This window comes from Populus trichocarpa, chromosome 5 (genome assembly GCF_000002775.5).
Source record: "Populus trichocarpa isolate Nisqually-1 chromosome 5, P.trichocarpa_v4.1, whole genome shotgun sequence".
Classification (NCBI taxonomy): domain Eukaryota; kingdom Viridiplantae; phylum Streptophyta; class Magnoliopsida; order Malpighiales; family Salicaceae; genus Populus; species Populus trichocarpa.
Genome location: NC_037289.2, coordinates 3,771,843 through 3,790,871, shown reverse-complemented (window position 1 = coordinate 3,790,871; position 19,029 = coordinate 3,771,843). Strand labels below are relative to the sequence as shown.

Genomic DNA, 19,029 nt, shown 5'->3' with positions numbered 1-19,029 from the left:
TATAAAGGTGTAGGGAAACATTGTTTTATTATATTCATTCGGACTATGAATTATAATAGTAATATATGGTGTTTTTTTACTTGTTTTTTTTTTTAATTTAGATCTTATATTGTATATTTATGGAGATTTAGAGTTGATAATTTGTTTTAATATTTATTTTATATGGTTATTACAGTATAAAAAAAATATCTCAACATCACGGTATAATTTATTTATTAAAAATTTAGTTAAATAAAAAATGATTAAAAAAACTAGGTTATTAACTTTGTGGAGTTAATGACTCGGTTTATGAGTTTAACGAGGTAACCCTGATTATCTTAACTAGCAGATTTAGCACATAAAAATTATTAAAAAAATAAAAAAATTTACAAAACCACAGTTCAATCCCAACATCAAGCACCCTTCATTGTTAATGATCATAATCCATTATATTCTCGGTTTTTAAGAATAATAAAGCACCAACTAGATTTGAATTGTCACTTGAGTTTTTTTTTTATAATGATAAAGTATTGATTTTATTATATTTTCATTTTTTATATATAAATTTATGGTTTCATTAACAAATTATTAAAATGACTTCTTATGATATCATGCACTCATCGGATGACCAATCATAGTTCAACAAGAAATTATATTGAGCTAAAAATATTCAAGCCGAGAAAAGAAAAAACCATAGTTTTAAAACCTGGCTCAGCCCGGCGGGTCGACCCAGGACCCGGCCGATCCGGAACTGGAACTGGAACTGGGCCGGGTTGAAGAAAAAACAGGGAAAGGAAAAACCCGGTATGACCCGGCGACCTGTTAATCCTGCAAGACCCGGTCAAAAACCTGGTTGCAACCTATTGACTTTTGTTTTTTTAACTAAAGCAATGTTGTTTTGATTTTTTAAAAAACAATTTGACCCGGACGACTCGATAACCATTTATATTTATTTATTTCTGCCCATGAGGGAAGGTAACTGATTCCGGGAAGTCATAAGGCATCTTTTGAAATATTTTTTTATAACAATAAAGTAAAAAAAAAATAAAATGGTTTAAGGCACACGGGTTATGCTTTAATTAAAAGTGGGCTACCTCCTGATTTTGAACACACGCGTTTCAAGCGAGTTTGTGACGTGGCGCTTGCGAGTTTGCCCTATCAAAAGCCTTGTTCTTCTTCTTCAAAGACTAATGAGTTCGCCTTTTTAATTCCTTTTCTCTTACAATCTGCTGGCGTTTTTGGATAATTTTTACATAAATAAATAAAATTTATACTTTCAGAGCTGTTAAATTAAAACTAAATTAAAAGTTCAGGCTAAGAAGATTGGTTTGTTTTTGTATTTTAAAAGTTTTTTTAAAAAAATTAAAAGTTTTAATTTTTTTATTTATTTTAATTATTATTTTTTACTATTTTTAAATTATTTTAATGTTAAAAATATTTTTAAAAATAAAAAATATATTTTTAATCAAAAATATTTTAAAAAACCACCCAACCAAACTAAAGCAACATTTCAATGCGCGTGGAAATACATTTTTTCTCTCTCTCCCTTCTGGCTAGCAATTCAGAGGGTCATAGACTGCGGGCCGGCCATATGTGGCCTGCCCAAATGGACAAAAGATGGAAAAATGCAGCTTGTTGCCTTTTCCTTTTCATGCAAAGTGCCTAACCACACAATAAGGTGAAGAATTGTGAGTCTCAACTCTGAACTGCCCTTGAGTGGAAGGGTCTCTCAACTCTGAACTGCCCTTGAGTTGGAGGGTTGGACTCATGTGAAGGACACCATGCTGCCATTAAGGAACTGGGTACGTAGTTATGGAGTTGAAGAAGACAACCAAAATATTTATGAATTCGAAAGCTTGCCTTCCATCTTCCCCATGATTGCTTGGAATGCGTGTCGTGTGCATCATGTTTTGGTTTTTAGAACAAACGTGTAAGCTCTCCAATTCAATGCAAGATAAGGTATTTTGGTCCCCCTCCCTGGTTTTTTCATCACCAAAAAAAAAAAAAAAAAATTCCAACTTGCGACAAGTTGTTTGCCACATTAGGCGACAAGTTTCATGATGCTCGGAAGAGATTAGTTTAATTTATTTTATAAATCATAAATAACATCATTTTGTTTCTCAATTAAAAAAGTTTATGATATATGAAAAGGCATCGAGAATGAAGTTGTATTTTTTTTTCATTTAGGATATAAATTAATTTGAAATCCACCCCCAACATAACACAGATGGGCGGCAGAGGATTAGTTTAAGCTGTTCCAATTTGGAACAAAGAAGAAATTATGAGAAAACTACCTTAAATCTCACAAGATTTGAAAGAAATAATATTTTTCCTTTTGGTATTAAAAGTCGCACTTCACGTGGATATGTTTGGGAATGTGGTTATGGTTATTTTTTAAAGTATTTTTTATTTAGAAATACATCATAATAATATATTTTTTATTTTTTAAAAATTATTTTTAACATCAGCACATTAAGAAAACACTAAAAAAATATTAATTTGAAGTAAAAAAAAATAAAAAAATAATTTTTTTTTAAATGTTTTTAAAACACAAAAATAAACATGCGATACCCAAAATGCCCTTACAAATTTTGGTTGAAGAAAAAGAAGAGAGACCTGAGTTATTAATATGCATGGTTATTTTTATATTTTTATTAAAATACAAAATTGGGTTGACCCTGAATGTAAAATATAAATTGCTCAACATAAAAAAGAAAAATATTATGGCGTTCAAAAATTTTCCATGTAATTATTCCTATGATCAAGATCCTACACTTTAGGCATCATAATTAATTAATTAGAATTCGAGATATTAATTATTGGGCTCCGAACAAAAAGATTGACGGAAACTAAAGCAACATTTCAATGCGCGTGGTTTTTCTCTCCCTTTCGGTTGACAATACAGAGGGTCGTAGACCGCGGGCTGGCCATACGTGGAATTGACGCGCAAAGCCGCTCGAATTAGTTAGCTTTTGCCGCCACCTTTAACCCACAGGAAAAAATATTAATATTTCTCTATAACTACTCTTTAATTTTCAAGCATTCTCCAGATAAATAATCCATTTATCATCATCGGATCATCTTCTTCTTCTTCTTCTGTCATCAAACTCTTGTTCATCATCAACCCAGTTACCATTCACATATCATCATCTCCTTCTAGTTCTGTAACATGGAGATGGAGCTTGAGCAATCCATGCAGAGAGAGACCACTCCTAGCGCTCAAGCTATGCCCTCGAAAAATACTTGGACTTCTACCATCTTGGCAAACGACGTCTCACCATCAGTTACAACTACTGGTATCAGTAGTTCTTCATCTTCTTTGATATCATCTTCTGCTAAAGATCTTTTCCGTTGCTCGAAATCGTTCAGGACACTAGATATCGGTGCCCCGAAGAGCAACACCACAGATAAAAAGCTAGCATGGTTGCGCTCTCAAATCATTGGTGATGACGTAGAGTTTGATTCTCCCTTTGGAAAGAGAAGACTCACCTATGCTGATCATACTGCCTCCGGGAGATCTCTTCGCTATATCGAGAATTTTATCATCAACAACGTCCTCCCTTTTTATGGTAACTTCTTATTATTGCTTTCTCTGTTTTTTTTTTTTTTGCTATATATAGACTTGATAGTTCTTCGTCTTTCCATTTTCAAGTCAGCAAGAGTAGGATTCACACTTGAAACCTTCCATGATCCTATTGGAATATGCAAGATTTAAGAGCATCGTAGTTTTTTTACATAAAACCCAAGTACCTGATCATAGATAGAATGGTTGAACCAGTTTAATTTAATTTTTTTATTAAAATGATATTTGAAAAAAATTAAACTAAATTTAACTGGATTTTTATTGGATGAACAAGTTGCGAGTCAACCAGATTTTTTTAATTATATTATATTAAATCAATTCCTTTTTTATTTTTATTGAAACTTTATCTCAAATCACTCTCTAAAATAATCATAAATGTATGTCAAGTTGTCAACAAAGAATGTTCAGTTTCTTCAAGCACTGTTTGACCAGAACTTTTGTCAAGCAAAGAAAGTACATTCACATGACGTTAATCGGGTGATTTTGTATCTTTTCCTTCTTTTCTTGCAACCATTTGCATAAAATAAATCTTTTATTTATTTATTTAAAGATAATTTATTCCTGAATACACACTACTATATCTTTCGTCAGCAAAGACGCTGCCACAATTATTTTGTGTGTGCGCCCATATATATTATCCTAAATATTAAAACAAGTGGGAATTTCCCGTAGTAGTTGCCATTGTACATCCACACACAAAATATATTATGGATAACATTATATATTTTTTAAAATTTATTTTGATCCTTAAGATTTTATTTTATGCAATTTAATTTTAATTAAAAGTCAATTACTTCTAATTTTTTAGTCAATTGTTAAATTAAAAGAAAATATATCATAATAAAAAAGACAACAAACATGGTGGCGTGTGAAAAGTTTCAGAAAAGATACATTTTAGTACTCTAACTTTAAAAATTACATAAAATTTTAAAATTTTGGTACCTCATTTTTTTCTAATTTAATTTTGATACAAAATTTTTTTTTTTTATTTTTTAGTTCTTGGTTGAGAAAGGAGAGAGAGAAGTTGCTGGATTCCAGCAATAGAAAGAAAAAAACACTGTTGACATTAATTTAGACCACCAAAACAGTAGGTTCATTTGATTAGGGGAATTCATTTTAGATGTTTTTTTACCTTGAAAGTTCATGAAAAATAAAATGTAAGCTAGCTTAAGTAGATTTTTTATATCTCATCTTGCAAGATTAAATATTTTGATTCGTATTTGCCTCTTAATTTTTCCAGTTTTATATTTTTTTATTTATTAACAAATACATTTCTTATGGATCACGGCGAGGCGCAAGTAAAGTATCTGGTGTACATATTTAATTACATAGCCCTGAGATGTATATGCTCTAAATTAATGTCAACAGGTTGGTTTTGAATTTAATTTATGTGCAAATATAATTTAATGACACTTGGATTTCTACCACACTTGAAATTAAACATACAATTTTATAACGTTCTTAATTAGCTTTCTTGTTAAAATAAATTTATTTTTCGGTCGTTAATTATTAGGGATTAATGTGTACAGGCAATACACATACTAGTGACAGTCATGTGGGACATAAGACCACAAAAATGTTGCATGAAGCTGCCGAATATATCAAGAAGTGCTTAGGTGGTGGCCAAGATGATGCCGTCATGTTTTGTGGCTCAGGCACAACCGCAGCCATTAAGAGATTACAAGAAGTAATGGCCATTGCTGTGCCATCAACTTTGAGAGATAGGCTAATTAAATGCCTAAGTAACGAAGAGAGATGGTTGGTTTTTGTTGGTCCTTATGAGCACCACTCGAATCTGCTCTCGTGGAGGCAAAGCTTGGCAGAAGTAATAGAGATAGGTTTAGACGACAATGGCTTGATAGACATTGAAGATCTAAGGCAACGACTTGAATCATATAAACATGCAAACAGGCCTATTTTGGGTTCTTTTTCAGCTTGTAGTAACGTGACTGGGATTTTCTCGGATACTCGAGGAATTGCTCAACTTCTTCATCAACATGGTGGTTTTGCTTGTTTTGATTTTGCTGCAAGGTAACACAAAATTTATTCTTGTGTTTCCTTCTCCTTTTTTAACCATTTATGCCTGAAATGCACTTATATTTTGTAATTGTTTATTGCATCATCAAGCACTAACTTCTTGGTTTATACATGTATATATTTATGTAGTGGTCCATACGTGAAAATTGATATGAGATCCGGAGAGATTGATGGTTATGATGCAATTTTCCTTAGCCCACACAAATTCCTAGGAGGGCCCGGATCACCGGGAATACTTCTGATGAGCAAAGCCCTTTATCAGCTAGGATCCTCAGCTCCATCAACTTGTGGAGGTGGAACTGTTGATTTTGTAAATGGCTTCTGTGAAAAGGTATGCCTTACATGTTTCCTCTATTTGCTTCATATCAATGGGATAAAAAGTGGGATGTCAACCTAAATTAAAGTTTCTTCATTAATTGCAGCATACACTGTACTTGAATGAAATAGAGGAGAGAGAGAACGGAGGAACTCCTCAGATAATTCAAACCATTAGAGCAGCATTAGCTTTCTGGGTTAAAGAATACATTAGCTACAGAGTGATTGAAGAGCAGGAGAATATGTACATCGCAAAGGCACTCGACAGGCTTCTCCCAAACAAGAATATATGGGTTTTAGGTAACACTTCTGCTAAGCGACAAGCTATACTGTCCTTCCTCATATACTCCACTACAAACTCTTCATCAACTCGCATGATACATGAGAGCAGCACAACTGATAGAAAAAACATCAACGATGAGGTTCTTTACATGTGGGGAGAGGTAGGAAACAAAAGAGACAAGCCTCTTCATGGACCTTTTGTCGCAGCACTCCTTAACGACCTATTTGGCATTCAAGCTAGAGGTGGCTGTGCTTGTGCCGGCCCCTACGGTCATAGTTTGCTCCATGTCAATGAGCCAGGCTCCCTAGCCTTCAGATCTGCCATAAATAAGGTAGATAGTTCTTTTAATATTTCTCGACAATGTTCAATCAACTGCTGCTAAAGCACTGATGCTTGCTGTGATTTCACTAAATGTCAACGTTTGATGCCATTAATATAATTCTGATGCTTCAATTGCAGGGTTATGTTGGAGTAAAGCCAGGTTGGACAAGAGTTAGCTTCCCCTACTACATGTCCAGTGAGGAATTTGAGTTCATTCTTGCAGCGATTGAGTTTACGGCCATTTACGGCCAGCGATTCCTTCCACTGTATCACTTCAATTGGAAAACAGGTAGCTGGACGTTCAGAAACAACGAATTCAAGAACCCAGTAGACAAAGAAAACAATAATGATACCAACAAGTTTGCGTCATATTTTACGAGGGCTAAACACATTGCGAATCTGCTTCCCAAATTCCCTTCCCAACGAAAGATTCCTCGGGAAATAGACCTTGACCTCTTGTATTTCCGAGTCTAGTACTCCTCCACCTCCTGCTGTTGGCTACTACTTACTGATTGTTCCTGTGTGGAGTCATGTTGGCATGTCAATTTTTCTTCTATTGAGGTATTAATTAGTATCACATTGATATATATATATATAAAGAAAATATACACATTTTTTTTTATTTTTTTTTATAGTTTATTGTTACTTGCTGCTGTCTATCCATAATATTTCTCTCTCGACTATGTGCTCAAATAAATGCATGTAATTATAGTGTAAAATAATCTTTAAAAATATTTTTATATAAAAAATTATTAAAATAATTTTTTTATATTAATATATTATAATTATAAAAAAGATTTAAAAACAATAATTTAATATTTTTAAAAAACAAATATACTTTCAAAAATACTAAAAATATTAAGCATTTTTCTCTTCTATTGTAGCTACTATATAAAAATAATATTTTTAACATAAAATATAAAAAATCATAAAAAAATAATTTAAAATTAAAAAATTTTAAAATACAAAAATAAACAAATTGCATATAAATAAAACTTTACCTATCTTCCTCCTCCTCCTCCTCTTTCTTATCAAGATGGGTATTCATTATCAACTTCAACACAACTTAAAACAGACTCATTTAACTTCCAATCTCGATACAACAATGATTCATTAGAAATCCTCCATCTTAACAAACTTTCATCGTGAAATCTTAAATCTCTCTTCAGATCCACAGTCATTACCTGGGCTTTTACCAGTACTGACAAAATTCGGATTTTGAAACAAGAAAAGGAAACATGATTTTTTTAGTTTTGGTTTAAGTTTTTGGGTTGTTGGGTTTTAAAAATAAAGTGAGTGGGATGCTAGCGATAAAGGTCAAGAAAAGTGTGGCTATTGAGTAGTTGATTTGGAAGGAAAGGATGAAAAAAGATACGGGAAAAGAGGAAGAAAGTGGGGGAATAATGGATTTGCTTGCTTGGGAGAAGAAGGAAATGGAAGAATTGATTGAAAGGGAAATTTGGAGGCCAAAAGGGAGAAGAATAAGAAGACGACGACGACCAAAGGTAAGGGAAGTGGGTGTTTTGAGAGAAGGAAAACGTGCCGGAGAAGTGAAGTGACAGTAAAGGGAACTAGGCAAGGCAAATACTTGTCCTCTTGGACAAAAATAAGAGATTGGTATTCCAAAAATAGCAAAGTGGCTATCAATTTACAATAACCATCATACCCTTTTGAAAGACGACGACGACGACCAAAGGTAAAGGAAGTGGGTGTTTTGAGAGAAGGAAAGCGTGCCGGAGAAGTGAAGCAAGTGACAGGAAAGGAAACTCTGCAAGGCAAATACTTGCCTCTTCGACAAAAATAAGAGTTTGGTATTCCAAAAAATAGCAAAGTGGCTTTCAAGTTACAATCACAATCATACCCTTTTTAAAGAGTGACGCTATTTTCACTTGGAAAATCAGTGGTGTAAAATGTAAATCATCAAAGGTGTTTTACATAGCTTATGTTTATGTTTTAAAATACTTTTTAAGAATATTTTTAGTTTTATAAAATATTAAATTAATTTTTTTAGTATTTTTAATGTGCTGGAATAAAAAAAATAAAAGAATTATTTTAATATATTTTTAAAAATAAAATTATTTTTAAAAAATACTATACATTATTTTTTATAAGATTATCATGATAAAAATATTTATCATTAAATTGATTCCTTCCTCGTATACTCTACTACAAACTCTAGGAGTGATAGTAAGGATAGAAGGAATATGGGGGTTCTTTACATGCGGGAAGAGACAGGAAACAAGAGAGACAAGCCTCTCCATGGATCTTTTGTTGCAGCAGTCCTTAAAGACTTATTTGGTATTCAAGCTCGTGATGGGTGTGCTTGTGCTGGTCCTTATGGTCATACTTTGCTCCATGCAATGAGGGCTCCTCCCTTGCCATTAGATCTACCATTGAAGAGGTAATAGCTCTCCAAATAGCTGCTTTCATTTATAAGATATTCTTGTTTTTCAATCACTTGTAAACAACATTAATATTTGAGAAGTCTCTCTGCAAATCCATGCTAGACATTTACCAGAAAAACGCTATTCAACTTCTGATCGCACTGGCTCGGGGCTACTTGTAAAAGTTGCTAGATATTAAAATGCTGCCAAAAATTATTTTTAATTGCAGTTGTTATAAATATTCGATGTTCCTTGTTAACTGTACTAATGTTGATGTTTTGTTCTAGGGTTATGTTGGGGTAAAGCCAGGACGAACAAGAGTGAGCTTCCCTTGCTACATGTCCGATGAGGAATTCAAGTTCATTCTTACAGCTATCGAGTTTATAGCCATTTACGGCCAGAGATTTCTTCCACTGTATCACTTCAACTGGAAAACTGGCAGTTGGACTTACAAGACAAAGGGATTGAAGGACCTGATGGGTAGAGAAAGCAGTGGCAATATTCATTTTCTTGCCATTGGAAAATACTAAACATCCTGGGATTGTCAATATAAGGGGCCTCGAGTTCAACAGCCTTGAATCTGCAGATGATGTCGTTCACAGAAGTAATTACAAAGGGGACGCAACAGCGAGTCCTTCTATAATGAAAACTAGTGATGGACAAGTCAACTGGCTTGTTGCATCGACTTATAATGGGATGGTAGCAAATTGAAGATGATTCACAAATTCACCAATTTGTTTAATTCTGGTAAGCTTTGACTTGCTAAGATTCAAATAATTGATCTGCCTAGATATCTAAACTGATAGCAACCAATTAAAAATCGACCACTGAAAAAAGTCTTTCCATTTCCCACTTCCATGCTGGCCCGTGTAGTAATCATAGCATCCAGCAACAGTTGATACTGAACAAATTGTCGGCTGATGGATTCACAATTAGCACCTGTATCTTTGAGATTGACTGAATTCAACCCTTTCTCAGATTTGACAATCCTGCTTAATCTTGGAAAATTATGATAATAATGCAAGTAAAAGACCTGTTACCGTGGAGACATAGCCTTTGTGAGATTGCAAGTCCACCTGCACATAGGAGCTGAGAGTCTCAGACCAACATATTAGTGGCATGTCTTTTGAGTATACAAAAATAATGTGCTGCTACTGTTTCAACAGAAAAGAAGCTTCAATCATATTGTAGAAAAAGATAAACAGCCACAAAGTTAGCGAACAAGACTGTGGCAGCAGGACCATAAACTGTCACCAAGAAAAAGAAAAATGCTCAGCGGATATCATAACAACAAAGTTGTTTCTATATCAACATGCTTGATTCCTATTCCATGCAACACTTAACTTGGTTTGACAACTTGTCCAGCCCAAGTATGTGCTCACTAATTATGTTCTTGGGGGAAGACAGTGAACCCAACTTCCAGGTTGATCCAGCCTCTGGCAAGCGTGGAGGATTCAAGGGTGGTGGAGCTTGCTGATGATTTTTCAAGACTTTATGCTACTTATCAAAACAAGGATAAGATTTTACAAAATAAACTCTTAGAAAATGCCAGTGGTTCAAACCAGAATTTCCTACTACAATTACAGAGCAATAATAAATAACAGAAAGTGGTTTAGTTTTATTTCCTTTTCATTTTCCCCTGAAAATTTTGAGGCCCCTTCTTCATGGCAAGAAGCAACTGCATCTTGCCTATGGAACAAGTTTATGTAACTGACCAAAAAGGAAAAGGAGACTGTAAGGGAAGGGAAATGTCTTCTATGAGTTGACTAGAATGGACAGTGCGCATCATTTGCTTGTCTTTATGCATTTCATGAAACTCCACCACCCAGAAAGACAATGGAAGAAAGAAAGAAAGAGCATGAGAAGTAACTGAATACAAACAATGAAGAAAAAACCCCCACCTTTTTTATATCTAAGAAAAAACCCATCTGTTTTCAAAGGAAATGGCTGGCCATCAAAAGTTGTGGCCTCTCCTTGTCTTCTTCAATCTCCATTGAAGCTTCAGATCTTATTTCCTGAACCCTTTGATCCCAGATACCATCCATTAGCTTCCAAGTTTCATCACTGACAACTTGTGTCTGTTCACGAAACCATTTGAAAAAGAAACAGTCAGCATTACTAGCACGACAATGAATTTAATGTGGACTACTGGAATTCACACGACTTCATTACCTCCATAGGGCGGGGTGCACCAAAGGTTGCAAACCCAACATTTCCAGGTGCAAATGTAACCCTCCCAGGAAGGGTAATCCCATGGATCCCCCATCGTCCAGCATAAATTAGGGCTCCATATTCATCAACAGGATTTACAGCGGGCTGAATAACGAGTAATAGAATACAGAAATTAAAATGCTTAAATCATCATAAATATCCCAATCATCAACCCTTTATTATTTAAACATCTAGAAACTGTGGCATGACAAGTTAACTGAACAAGCATGAGAGCAGAGAAGGAGAGGAGCTGCCATGAACCTTGATGTTTTGTGCAACTTCTCCTTCCCTGGTCTACCCTTTTTCCTTTACAGGTTTTCCTTTATCTAAACAAAACTTGTAACCTAATTATTTTCATCACCACTTATTTGAGATATTGCAAGTGCCATCAGAATTTGATGTTGCAGTATAATTTGACCTATCCCCCTTAAAATGTCTACTAGTAAATGTAAGACATCGTCATATAAACATGTATTTTATACTCTGCAAGCACTTCACAAGTTTAATATTGTGTAACATGTCCCAAATTATTTTTAAATGACACAAGAGAACAACTGGTACAAATTTCTGCAGAACCAGACTATAAAACTAAAATCAAATAAATCAAATCAGGATAGTAACAGTCAAGATAATAGTGTTTTAAGAAAATTCAAAAAGAAATCGTAGACCAATTCTAAACTCAATTTCTATAATAAGCAACTTGAAATAATCATATTCAAGGATAAGGTCAAGAACTCACTTGAGGTATTCGAGGAGCTCTTTTGTATATGTCCCAAATTTCTGACGCTTCTATCTGTCCCTTCTCAAGTAAAATGTCTGCACAGAATGAAGGAATGAGGCCAACAGATATCAAGCATTTCACATATAGAAATGCCTCAAATGACCAAGTTTCAACAAATAACTTATTAACAAATTGATAAAGCCAAAAATGTAACCTGTAATTGTTTCTACAGCTGAATGATATTCTCTCAGGACAGATGAACATTTGTCCACAGCGTATCGCATGTATTCATCTCGCAGAGCTTCAAGTTTAGCTGCAAGCTGTTGTGAAAAATAAAAATAAAATAAAAAATTACAAATGCAATATATGCATTCAGAAAATCTATTCAAAAATGTGCATAAAGCTCTAACAGATTTGGCAATTGGTTCCCAGAAATATACATTGGGCACAAGATCATTATGTTTCCTGTAGAATGCTTTCCCAAATGCTGTCATCCCAGTTTGGAGAATAAGAAATTCTGCATGGCGCGAAGCTTCCAAGGTAGCCTTTGCAGAGATCCAACACATGTTGTTTATCCCAAACATCTCCTCCTCAATCACTCTAGCTACATCAGATTACCAGTAAAACTCCTTATATGCTTTAAGGGGAAAAAAAACAAAGACAAAGAAAGGAAAGAAGAAACAACAATAAAGCCTTTTAATACACAGTCCATGAGTATGATTCAGTGATGAGACCTGATTCAGAAGACTGCTAAATAGGAGTTAAAAGCATAAATTACAATCAAGGCCAACAGTCAGAAGGTGCCTAAAAGATGAAGTATGCAGGAGACTCTTTCTAATTGTTTTGTGATTAAAATCTTTCCCCAATAATACTCCACATGCAGTTCCTTGGTGTTTTTCCATTTGTTTTTGTTTGGCACTTTGTCTTTATCCAGTGAAATTATGTAAATGTAAGACTGTTATATTAAATAATTGTTGAGGAGAATTCTTGGAAGTTAAAGCAAATCCTTAGGTCAGTATTTTCCAGATGATAAACTCCCCCAAAACTTGAAGCTTAAAGAAAATGTCAACAGAAATTGAAAAAAAAAAAAAAAAAGAGGATATCTAGGATTTAAACTCAAAGCTCAATAATTAAACCAAAATTTAAACCTTGAGTTTTTTAAAGCAAAAGATGATCCGATTATGCAGGGAAACAAAGATTGCTTTGATGGGATGCTTGATTTAAATGCTCTAGGTAGGAAGAATAAAAATTCATTTATTTGCTTTCAAAACAGATTTCCTTTTATAAAATGATAGAAAAACAAACAAAAACATATTCAAAAGTTCACAGCATTGATCCATTAAACATACTACATTAATCTGTTTTAAAACAAATGCTAAACATAAATGTATGTAACAATGATATTTTAGGACAAGAACAAGATTCATGTAACCTACGAGCACATGCACGCACTATAGAGTTCACATAATCTGATTTCCTTGCAAAAATCCTTCCTGCAGTTTCTGCATAACGCATATTTGGCTGGCTGGTGATAGAGTTTATATCAGTCTGCAGGAGGAGATACATTCAAATACATAACTGTCAGATATCTCAACACTTGATCACAAAATACAACCCCGGAGCATATTCTTCAATTACCTCTGTGAAAGGGCGGAAGGGATCCGGAAGGTAGCATGCAAGAATAGCAACAGCTGCTTCTCTGTATGCCAATCTTAATTTCAATTCCTCAGGAATCTCAGTACTATCTTCTTGTCCTGTTTCAAATGTGCCTTTTTGCTGCACAATCACATAGCAAATGAATTGAGAAAATGAGAATGTTGGAAGTGGAAGTAAACATGGTTTTCACATTTATTTTAAGAAAAAAATTGTTATTTTGTGCAAAAAGAGAGACAGAAAAAGAGCAGCCCTAACCCTCTTCAAGGCCTCTAAAAGTTCTTCTCGCCCAATATAGTCTAAATCCTTCCTGGCAGTCAAAATTCCAGCTTCATTCCTGTCATTCAGTTTATGAAGAAATTAGCATCTCCTTTTACTGATATTCAATCAGAAGTAGAACTGTGCATATTCAATACGTAGAACTATCCATTAGGCATTACGCACAGTATGTTCTGCAGCTCTGCCCCAGTAAAATCTTCTGTAAGCTCAGCAATTTCCTGCAGTAGAGCGTCCCTTTCCTTTTCTGACCGAAAAAATTTATTTCTAGCATGCACCTGCACAAGTTAAGTCCCAGTGATGATGTCAACACAAATTTAGAGATCTTGAATTTTTTATCATTTTGAAGAAATACATTCAATATTGCCAATCTGCCATCCTTAGATGGCAAACCAACTCTCACAATCTTGTCAAAACGACCTTTTCTCAAGAGAGCAGGATCAAGAATATCAAGTCTATTTGTTGCTCCTATAACCAGCACCTGACAAACCCAAGTTTAGCTGTTGATCAAAAAAATTCAATGTCTCCAGCCCAAATAAATAATACAAGCACACCTGTGATGTAAATTCCTTAAATCCATCCATCTCAGTCAGTATCTGAAGCAGACCTTGCTCTCTCTCTGCACCACCCTACACAAACAATTGCATGGATGCACTGAATTCAGGGAGAGAGAGAGAGAGAAATAAAAGAATTATGTTCCAGTTTGTGTGCAGAAGTCACTGATATATCAACAAAGGCTTATAAAATGTTAATTGCTGTGCTGCTCGACCAAACTTCAACTGCTGGATATCACAATGAATAAGTAAATAAAACAAATACACTGCAATATTTTCAGTTTTTTTTCTGGTCATTTATTGGTCTTGTGGCATGAAGGTTGAGAGACTAATTTGACAAGTTCTGCTGTGAATTTTATTGCATGTTGCTATTAAAGTCAGTATGACTTTAAAAACTAAATGGAAGCTCCTTAATTTCCTTTGCAGTTGTATATTGCCACTGAAGCTCCTGTATGTTTTTGTTCATATCATTTCATTAGTGAAACTTAATGAATGCAGGCAATAGTACATACTATCTTACCCCACCAATATCAGGTCCACCACGCTTGCTACCAATGGCATCAATTTCATCAATAAAGATGATGGAAGGAGCGAATGATCTGGCACTAGCAAAAAGATCCTTGACACGAGATGCTGCCACTCCTACAAACATCTAGAAAGTCAACTTCGTTAGTTAGAAAATTTTCTTTTAGTTCAAAGAGTTCAAAATGACTAAAAAGGGAAAATGGAAGCAATTTAATAAGAGTGAAAGTCAAGAATAAGAAGCAATGCCAATCACAAGTGCCAGCCAGTTGTTAGAGCATAAGTACAAACGAGTAGCTCGGAATTTATCAAACTTGTGAAGTAGTTACATAAGCAAAAATAAGTGGTGCTTCATGAAAAAGATAATTAGCTACTAAGGAAGCAATGTGAACTTTATCCTATCAACAGAGACTGACAACAGAAAACAACCAAAACCATGAAACAAAAGAAATGGCTATTCCTTTTAGATGTAAAGTATGTCCACACCTCTACAAAATCTGTGCCATTTGCAGCAAAGAAAGGCAGTCCTGCTTCACCAGCAATGGCTTTAGCGAGCAGTGTTTTACCAGTTCCTGGAGGCCCATGGAGAAGGACACCTTTTGGGCAATAGATACCTTTATCTTGAAACTCTTCATCATTCTTCAAAATGCGTACAATCTCTTGCAGTTCCCTCTTTATATATTCCTGGCCAGCAAAATCATCAAAGGTAACACCGGTGGTTTCTTCTGCTGATATAAACTTTGCCCTGGTGGAAAGGAAGTCAGAAATTAGACCCCAAGTGCATCATTGCGGGGGGAAAAAAAACCAAAATGCTCACAAAACCATCTAAAGTTGTCATGATTTAATTGCAAAACTGTAACAATGTTAAGACACGCAATAGTAAACATTAAATAAATCCCTTTTCCGGAAACAACAATATTTGTAACAATTAACTCAGAAACCATAGAGAATACATGCACGAACAGAAGTTTCAAGGGAGCTTGGAAGATCTAATCAAATTTGAATTAATTTCCATAAACAGAATAATGATTCTTTTGAAAACAACTAGTAAGAGATTTCTAGATAACACATGCAAGCCTGTGGACCGTATAGTAGATGAAAATGATCACTGGATGGTAGTCCATCAATTAACTTTAGCGTTACCAAAGTTCTAAACTGGCAATGGATAATAGATAACAACTATTAGGAAACCAACTCTCCACACTATTATTTTCTTGATTTTAAATTAAATATAGTTTAAGCAAAGCTTCTAAATTCTGACAATTTTCCACTTACCTACTCTTGCCTAATGACCCAAGTGCACGGCGCTTGAGTGGCTGCCTAACTGTTTCGCTCGGCTTTCCCAAGTCACAAGGTATTAACTTCGCATAAATAGGTCTCGTCATATTATCAATCCAGAGATATAACACAATAGAAAGAGCAAGTCGCATTGCCCATATGACAGCAGTTGCAACAGTGGAGTAGACTTCTGCAGGGACTGCATTCACATTATGGACATCAACATTGACTATTTGCTGGTGCAACTTTTGCCAAACATCATTCCAACAATCAATTGGCATACGGTCAACCACATGGCGCCGGAAAATTATTTCTTTGTTTGAATTTCCTTCTGATCCTTCCTTTTTTGCCTCTTTGTAGTATGGAAGAATCACTGTTCATATGAGCAATAAATTTTCAGCTGAAAATCTCAAATGAACACACGATGAGTAAGGTGTAGGCCTTGTTCAGAATATAGATCTATTATAAGGTGATGAGGTAAAAGGCAAACTATGCCTTCAAGAAGTCTACGATTAAATAACAATAAAATCAACATTACAAAAGACATCTTTGAGGCATCTGAACTTTAGCATCAATAGCAGGGACTGCAATATGAGAAAGAAATTTGCAATGGGGAACACATTTGTTCATAAGGAATAAATAAACGGAACATCATTGCCTTAATCCAGGGGCCAGAAAAAAGAAAAGGCTGCATCGTATGTTACATGATGAAATCCAAGGAGATATTTTATAAAGATTATGATTCTAATATATTAACTTCTACTCAATTATGCGAAACATTAGTTTTTGTAATGGAATTCGAAAAACAACTCATGTGGCCAACCTGATTAGGCTTGCATTTGAGGCTTGACTGAGATAAGTTTAATCAGATATTTTTCTGCCAACATTCTTAATCTCATTGAGAATTCCATTTGCACACTAATCAATTATTTTAAAAAGAAGAAAATCATTTCCTATAATGTCTGTAATAAATGGACTAAGAGAATGCACGAAGCAATGTACTGGACCCAGTTGCTGCAAAAACAATCCCAACAAACGCAAGTACATATAACAAGCACTAATTATTCATTAACCACTAAAAACAGTTAAAAGAACTAAAACCCAGAAAAAAAAATATAACAGCAGCAAAGATTAAAAAGAACAACTTTCCAACCTGAAACATTCTGGCCGTAATTTGCGTACTCCATAAACTGAACATTATTGGAGTTAACAAGTCTCAAAAAATCACTAAAATCAATCCTATGAGAATTCTCAGGATCCCATTCCGTTCCTTTTAACTTTCCTCGCATCATCAACAATGCCCTGCTCCAGTTTGAAGCCATTACTAGATTCCTCTCTAATTGTATATCTGCCCTTCTCTCCAATTCTTCCAATTTATTAATTCTTTTTCTTTCTGCTTCTTTCAGTTTCTAAAAAGTTACACAGAAATAAAGTTACAATCTTTGAGAGGTTTTATACATAAAAATTTTAAAAAATGTACTTTATTGTTACCAAATCATAGAAATACAAAGATAGCCCTTCTATTTTCTTCTCTCACTTTCTGAGAGACCAAACAGTGGTTCATTTTCGAAAAAAAAATATATATTTCAGAACTTGGGGATAGATAAATATGAATTCAGGAGCGTGTAGCTACATTTTCTTTCCGCACTTTCTCAGTAGCCAAACAAAACTTAATTTTTTTGGGAAATAAATAAATCAAGTAAATATATATAAAAAAACTGAAATTTCCAGTTTCCTAACAAATGAAATGAAAAACAGCGTAATATTAAAACAAAAATAGAAAATTCACTTCATTTTTTTTCCCATGAACTTTCCCTGTAACCAAACAGAACCCAACTTTGTTATAAATAAAATAAAACATAAAAATACTAATGCATAAAAAGAAGAGGAAAAGATAAGTAAAAACCTCGAATAACTGTGTGGACTCGGGGTCTTCTTCAGCTACTTGTGCTGAGTTAGAGGAAGAGGTAACCGAGTTAGAAGAAGAAGCAACAAAGGCAGTGAATTTAAGTGACTTGTGATTCCTAAAGAGAAGTGAGTGACGATCTCTGAAGCTTAATTTGGTTTTGAAAACAAGCTTATGAGGGAATTGAATGGCTAGAGATGAATTTGGGATTTGAAGAATTGAATTCGAAACGAGGGATTTCATTTCTCTACTACTAGTATTTATTATTAGAATACTATCAGTTTGAGGAGGAAAGGAAAAGGAATTGGATTCCTCTCTCTCGGGAATTCAGTTTGATGAACAGCAGCGAATGTCGGTTTGGATTAGAAATGAGTGTTTGGATTTTTGTTTTATTTGTTGCCCATTTCCTTCTCTGGGTTTTTGTGTAGGGGTTTTGGGATGAGAAGAAGGTGATGGTCCATGATAAACCTTCCAACGGTGCCGTTTTAAATGGTAGGGATATAGGAGGATACAAATGTTATAACAACTATTAAATAATATTATTTCTTTACACCTAAATGTTTATTTTCTTAATATGATATTTGAAATCATTTTTAATATTGTTCATAAAGTTAAGAAATTATAGTTTTAAAAAACCTTAATATGATAATTGAATTCATTTAAAAAAACTTGCATATAAAAACTTAATATATAAACTATCATATTATTAGCTTGATTCAACAATTTACAAATTCTTCAAGCCAAAATAATCCTAGTTGTAAAATCTACATCAACAAACTTAGACCAATTTAGATTAAAAAAATAAAAATAACTTAACCCAACCTGATAAAAATTCTAGATCAATCCAAAATAAAAACCTATTCAAAACCGAACTTTTAATTCATTGAATTTTTTTTAAAAAAATAAATTATCAAAATAATATTATTTTAATTTTTTATTTTAATCAGACCTAGCTAACCTTCCTAATTTATAACCTAATATTGCCCCCGGATATAAAACCATTAAA

General features: G+C 34.0%; 2 protein-coding genes and 2 long non-coding RNA genes across 6 annotated transcripts; 2 read left to right on the top strand and 2 right to left on the bottom strand.

The window, feature by feature from the left end:
• Positions 1–2,881: 2,881 nt before the first annotated feature.
• Positions 2,882–7,177, top strand: LOC112327486 (uncharacterized). Its single transcript, XM_024600713.2, has 5 exons — positions 2,882–3,548; positions 5,092–5,593; positions 5,729–5,930; positions 6,022–6,528; positions 6,657–7,177. Exons 1-5 carry the CDS (start codon positions 3,149–3,151, stop codon positions 6,990–6,992), a joined length of 1,947 nt encoding a protein of 648 aa, XP_024456481.2. The 5' UTR covers positions 2,882–3,148; the 3' UTR covers positions 6,993–7,177.
• Positions 6,077–7,659, bottom strand: LOC127905344 (uncharacterized). The gene is made up of 2 exons (XR_008059249.1): positions 7,520–7,659; positions 6,077–7,036 (listed from the first exon to the last, which is right to left on the bottom strand). It is a non-coding gene; the product is annotated as an uncharacterized LOC127905344 (long non-coding RNA).
• Positions 7,660–8,330: 671 nt separating this feature from the next.
• On the top strand, positions 8,331–10,528 carry LOC127905345 (uncharacterized). Its single transcript, XR_008059250.1, has 2 exons — positions 8,331–8,919; positions 9,190–10,528. It is a non-coding gene; the product is annotated as an uncharacterized LOC127905345 (long non-coding RNA).
• On the bottom strand, positions 9,384–18,484 carry LOC18099026 (probable inactive ATP-dependent zinc metalloprotease FTSHI 4, chloroplastic). Of its 3 annotated transcripts, XR_002979805.2 has the most exons (18): positions 18,024–18,483; positions 17,271–17,526; positions 16,115–16,490; positions 15,326–15,584; positions 14,838–14,969; positions 14,318–14,392; positions 14,119–14,244; positions 13,932–14,041; positions 13,746–13,824; positions 13,473–13,610; positions 13,271–13,382; positions 12,275–12,438; positions 12,049–12,154; positions 11,853–11,929; positions 11,075–11,218; positions 10,804–10,980; positions 9,943–9,978; positions 9,384–9,859 (listed from the first exon to the last, which is right to left on the bottom strand). XR_002979805.2 is itself a non-coding variant. In XM_006382791.3 (17 exons), exons 1-16 carry the CDS (start codon positions 18,264–18,266, stop codon positions 10,837–10,839), a joined length of 2,541 nt encoding a protein of 846 aa, XP_006382853.3. In that variant the 5' UTR covers positions 18,267–18,483; the 3' UTR covers positions 9,384–9,978; positions 10,804–10,836. The 3 variants fall into 3 exon arrangements, 2 of the variants coding, with proteins under 2 accessions (XP_006382853.3, XP_024449102.2); XM_006382791.3 differs by having other exon boundaries at positions 9,384–9,978; XM_024593334.2 differs by lacking the exon at positions 14,119–14,244 and having other exon boundaries at positions 9,384–9,978; positions 18,024–18,484.
• Between the last annotated feature and the right edge of the window lie 545 nt (positions 18,485–19,029).

Excerpts from the sequence above, each read along its gene's own strand:
- LOC112327486 (XM_024600713.2), top strand. The coding sequence starts at position 3,149 with ATGGAGATGGAGCTTGAGCAATCCATGCAGAGAGAGACCACTCCTAGC. Across the intron at positions 5,931-6,021 it reads TAAATGGCTTCTGTGAAAAG|CATACACTGTACTTGAATGA; the intron begins GTATGCCTTACA and ends CATTAATTGCAG. Across the intron at positions 6,529-6,656 it reads TCAGATCTGCCATAAATAAG|GGTTATGTTGGAGTAAAGCC; the intron begins GTAGATAGTTCT and ends CTTCAATTGCAG.
- LOC18099026 (XM_006382791.3), bottom strand. The coding sequence starts at position 18,266 with ATGAAATCCCTCGTTTCGAATTCAATTCTTCAAATCCCAAATTCATCT. Across the intron at positions 13,383-13,472 it reads CCTTCCGCCCTTTCACAGAG|ACTGATATAAACTCTATCAC; the intron begins GTAATTGAAGAA and ends CTCCTCCTGCAG. Across the intron at positions 12,155-12,274 it reads ATAATGATCTTGTGCCCAAT|CTTGCAGCTAAACTTGAAGC; the intron begins GTATATTTCTGG and ends TTTTCACAACAG.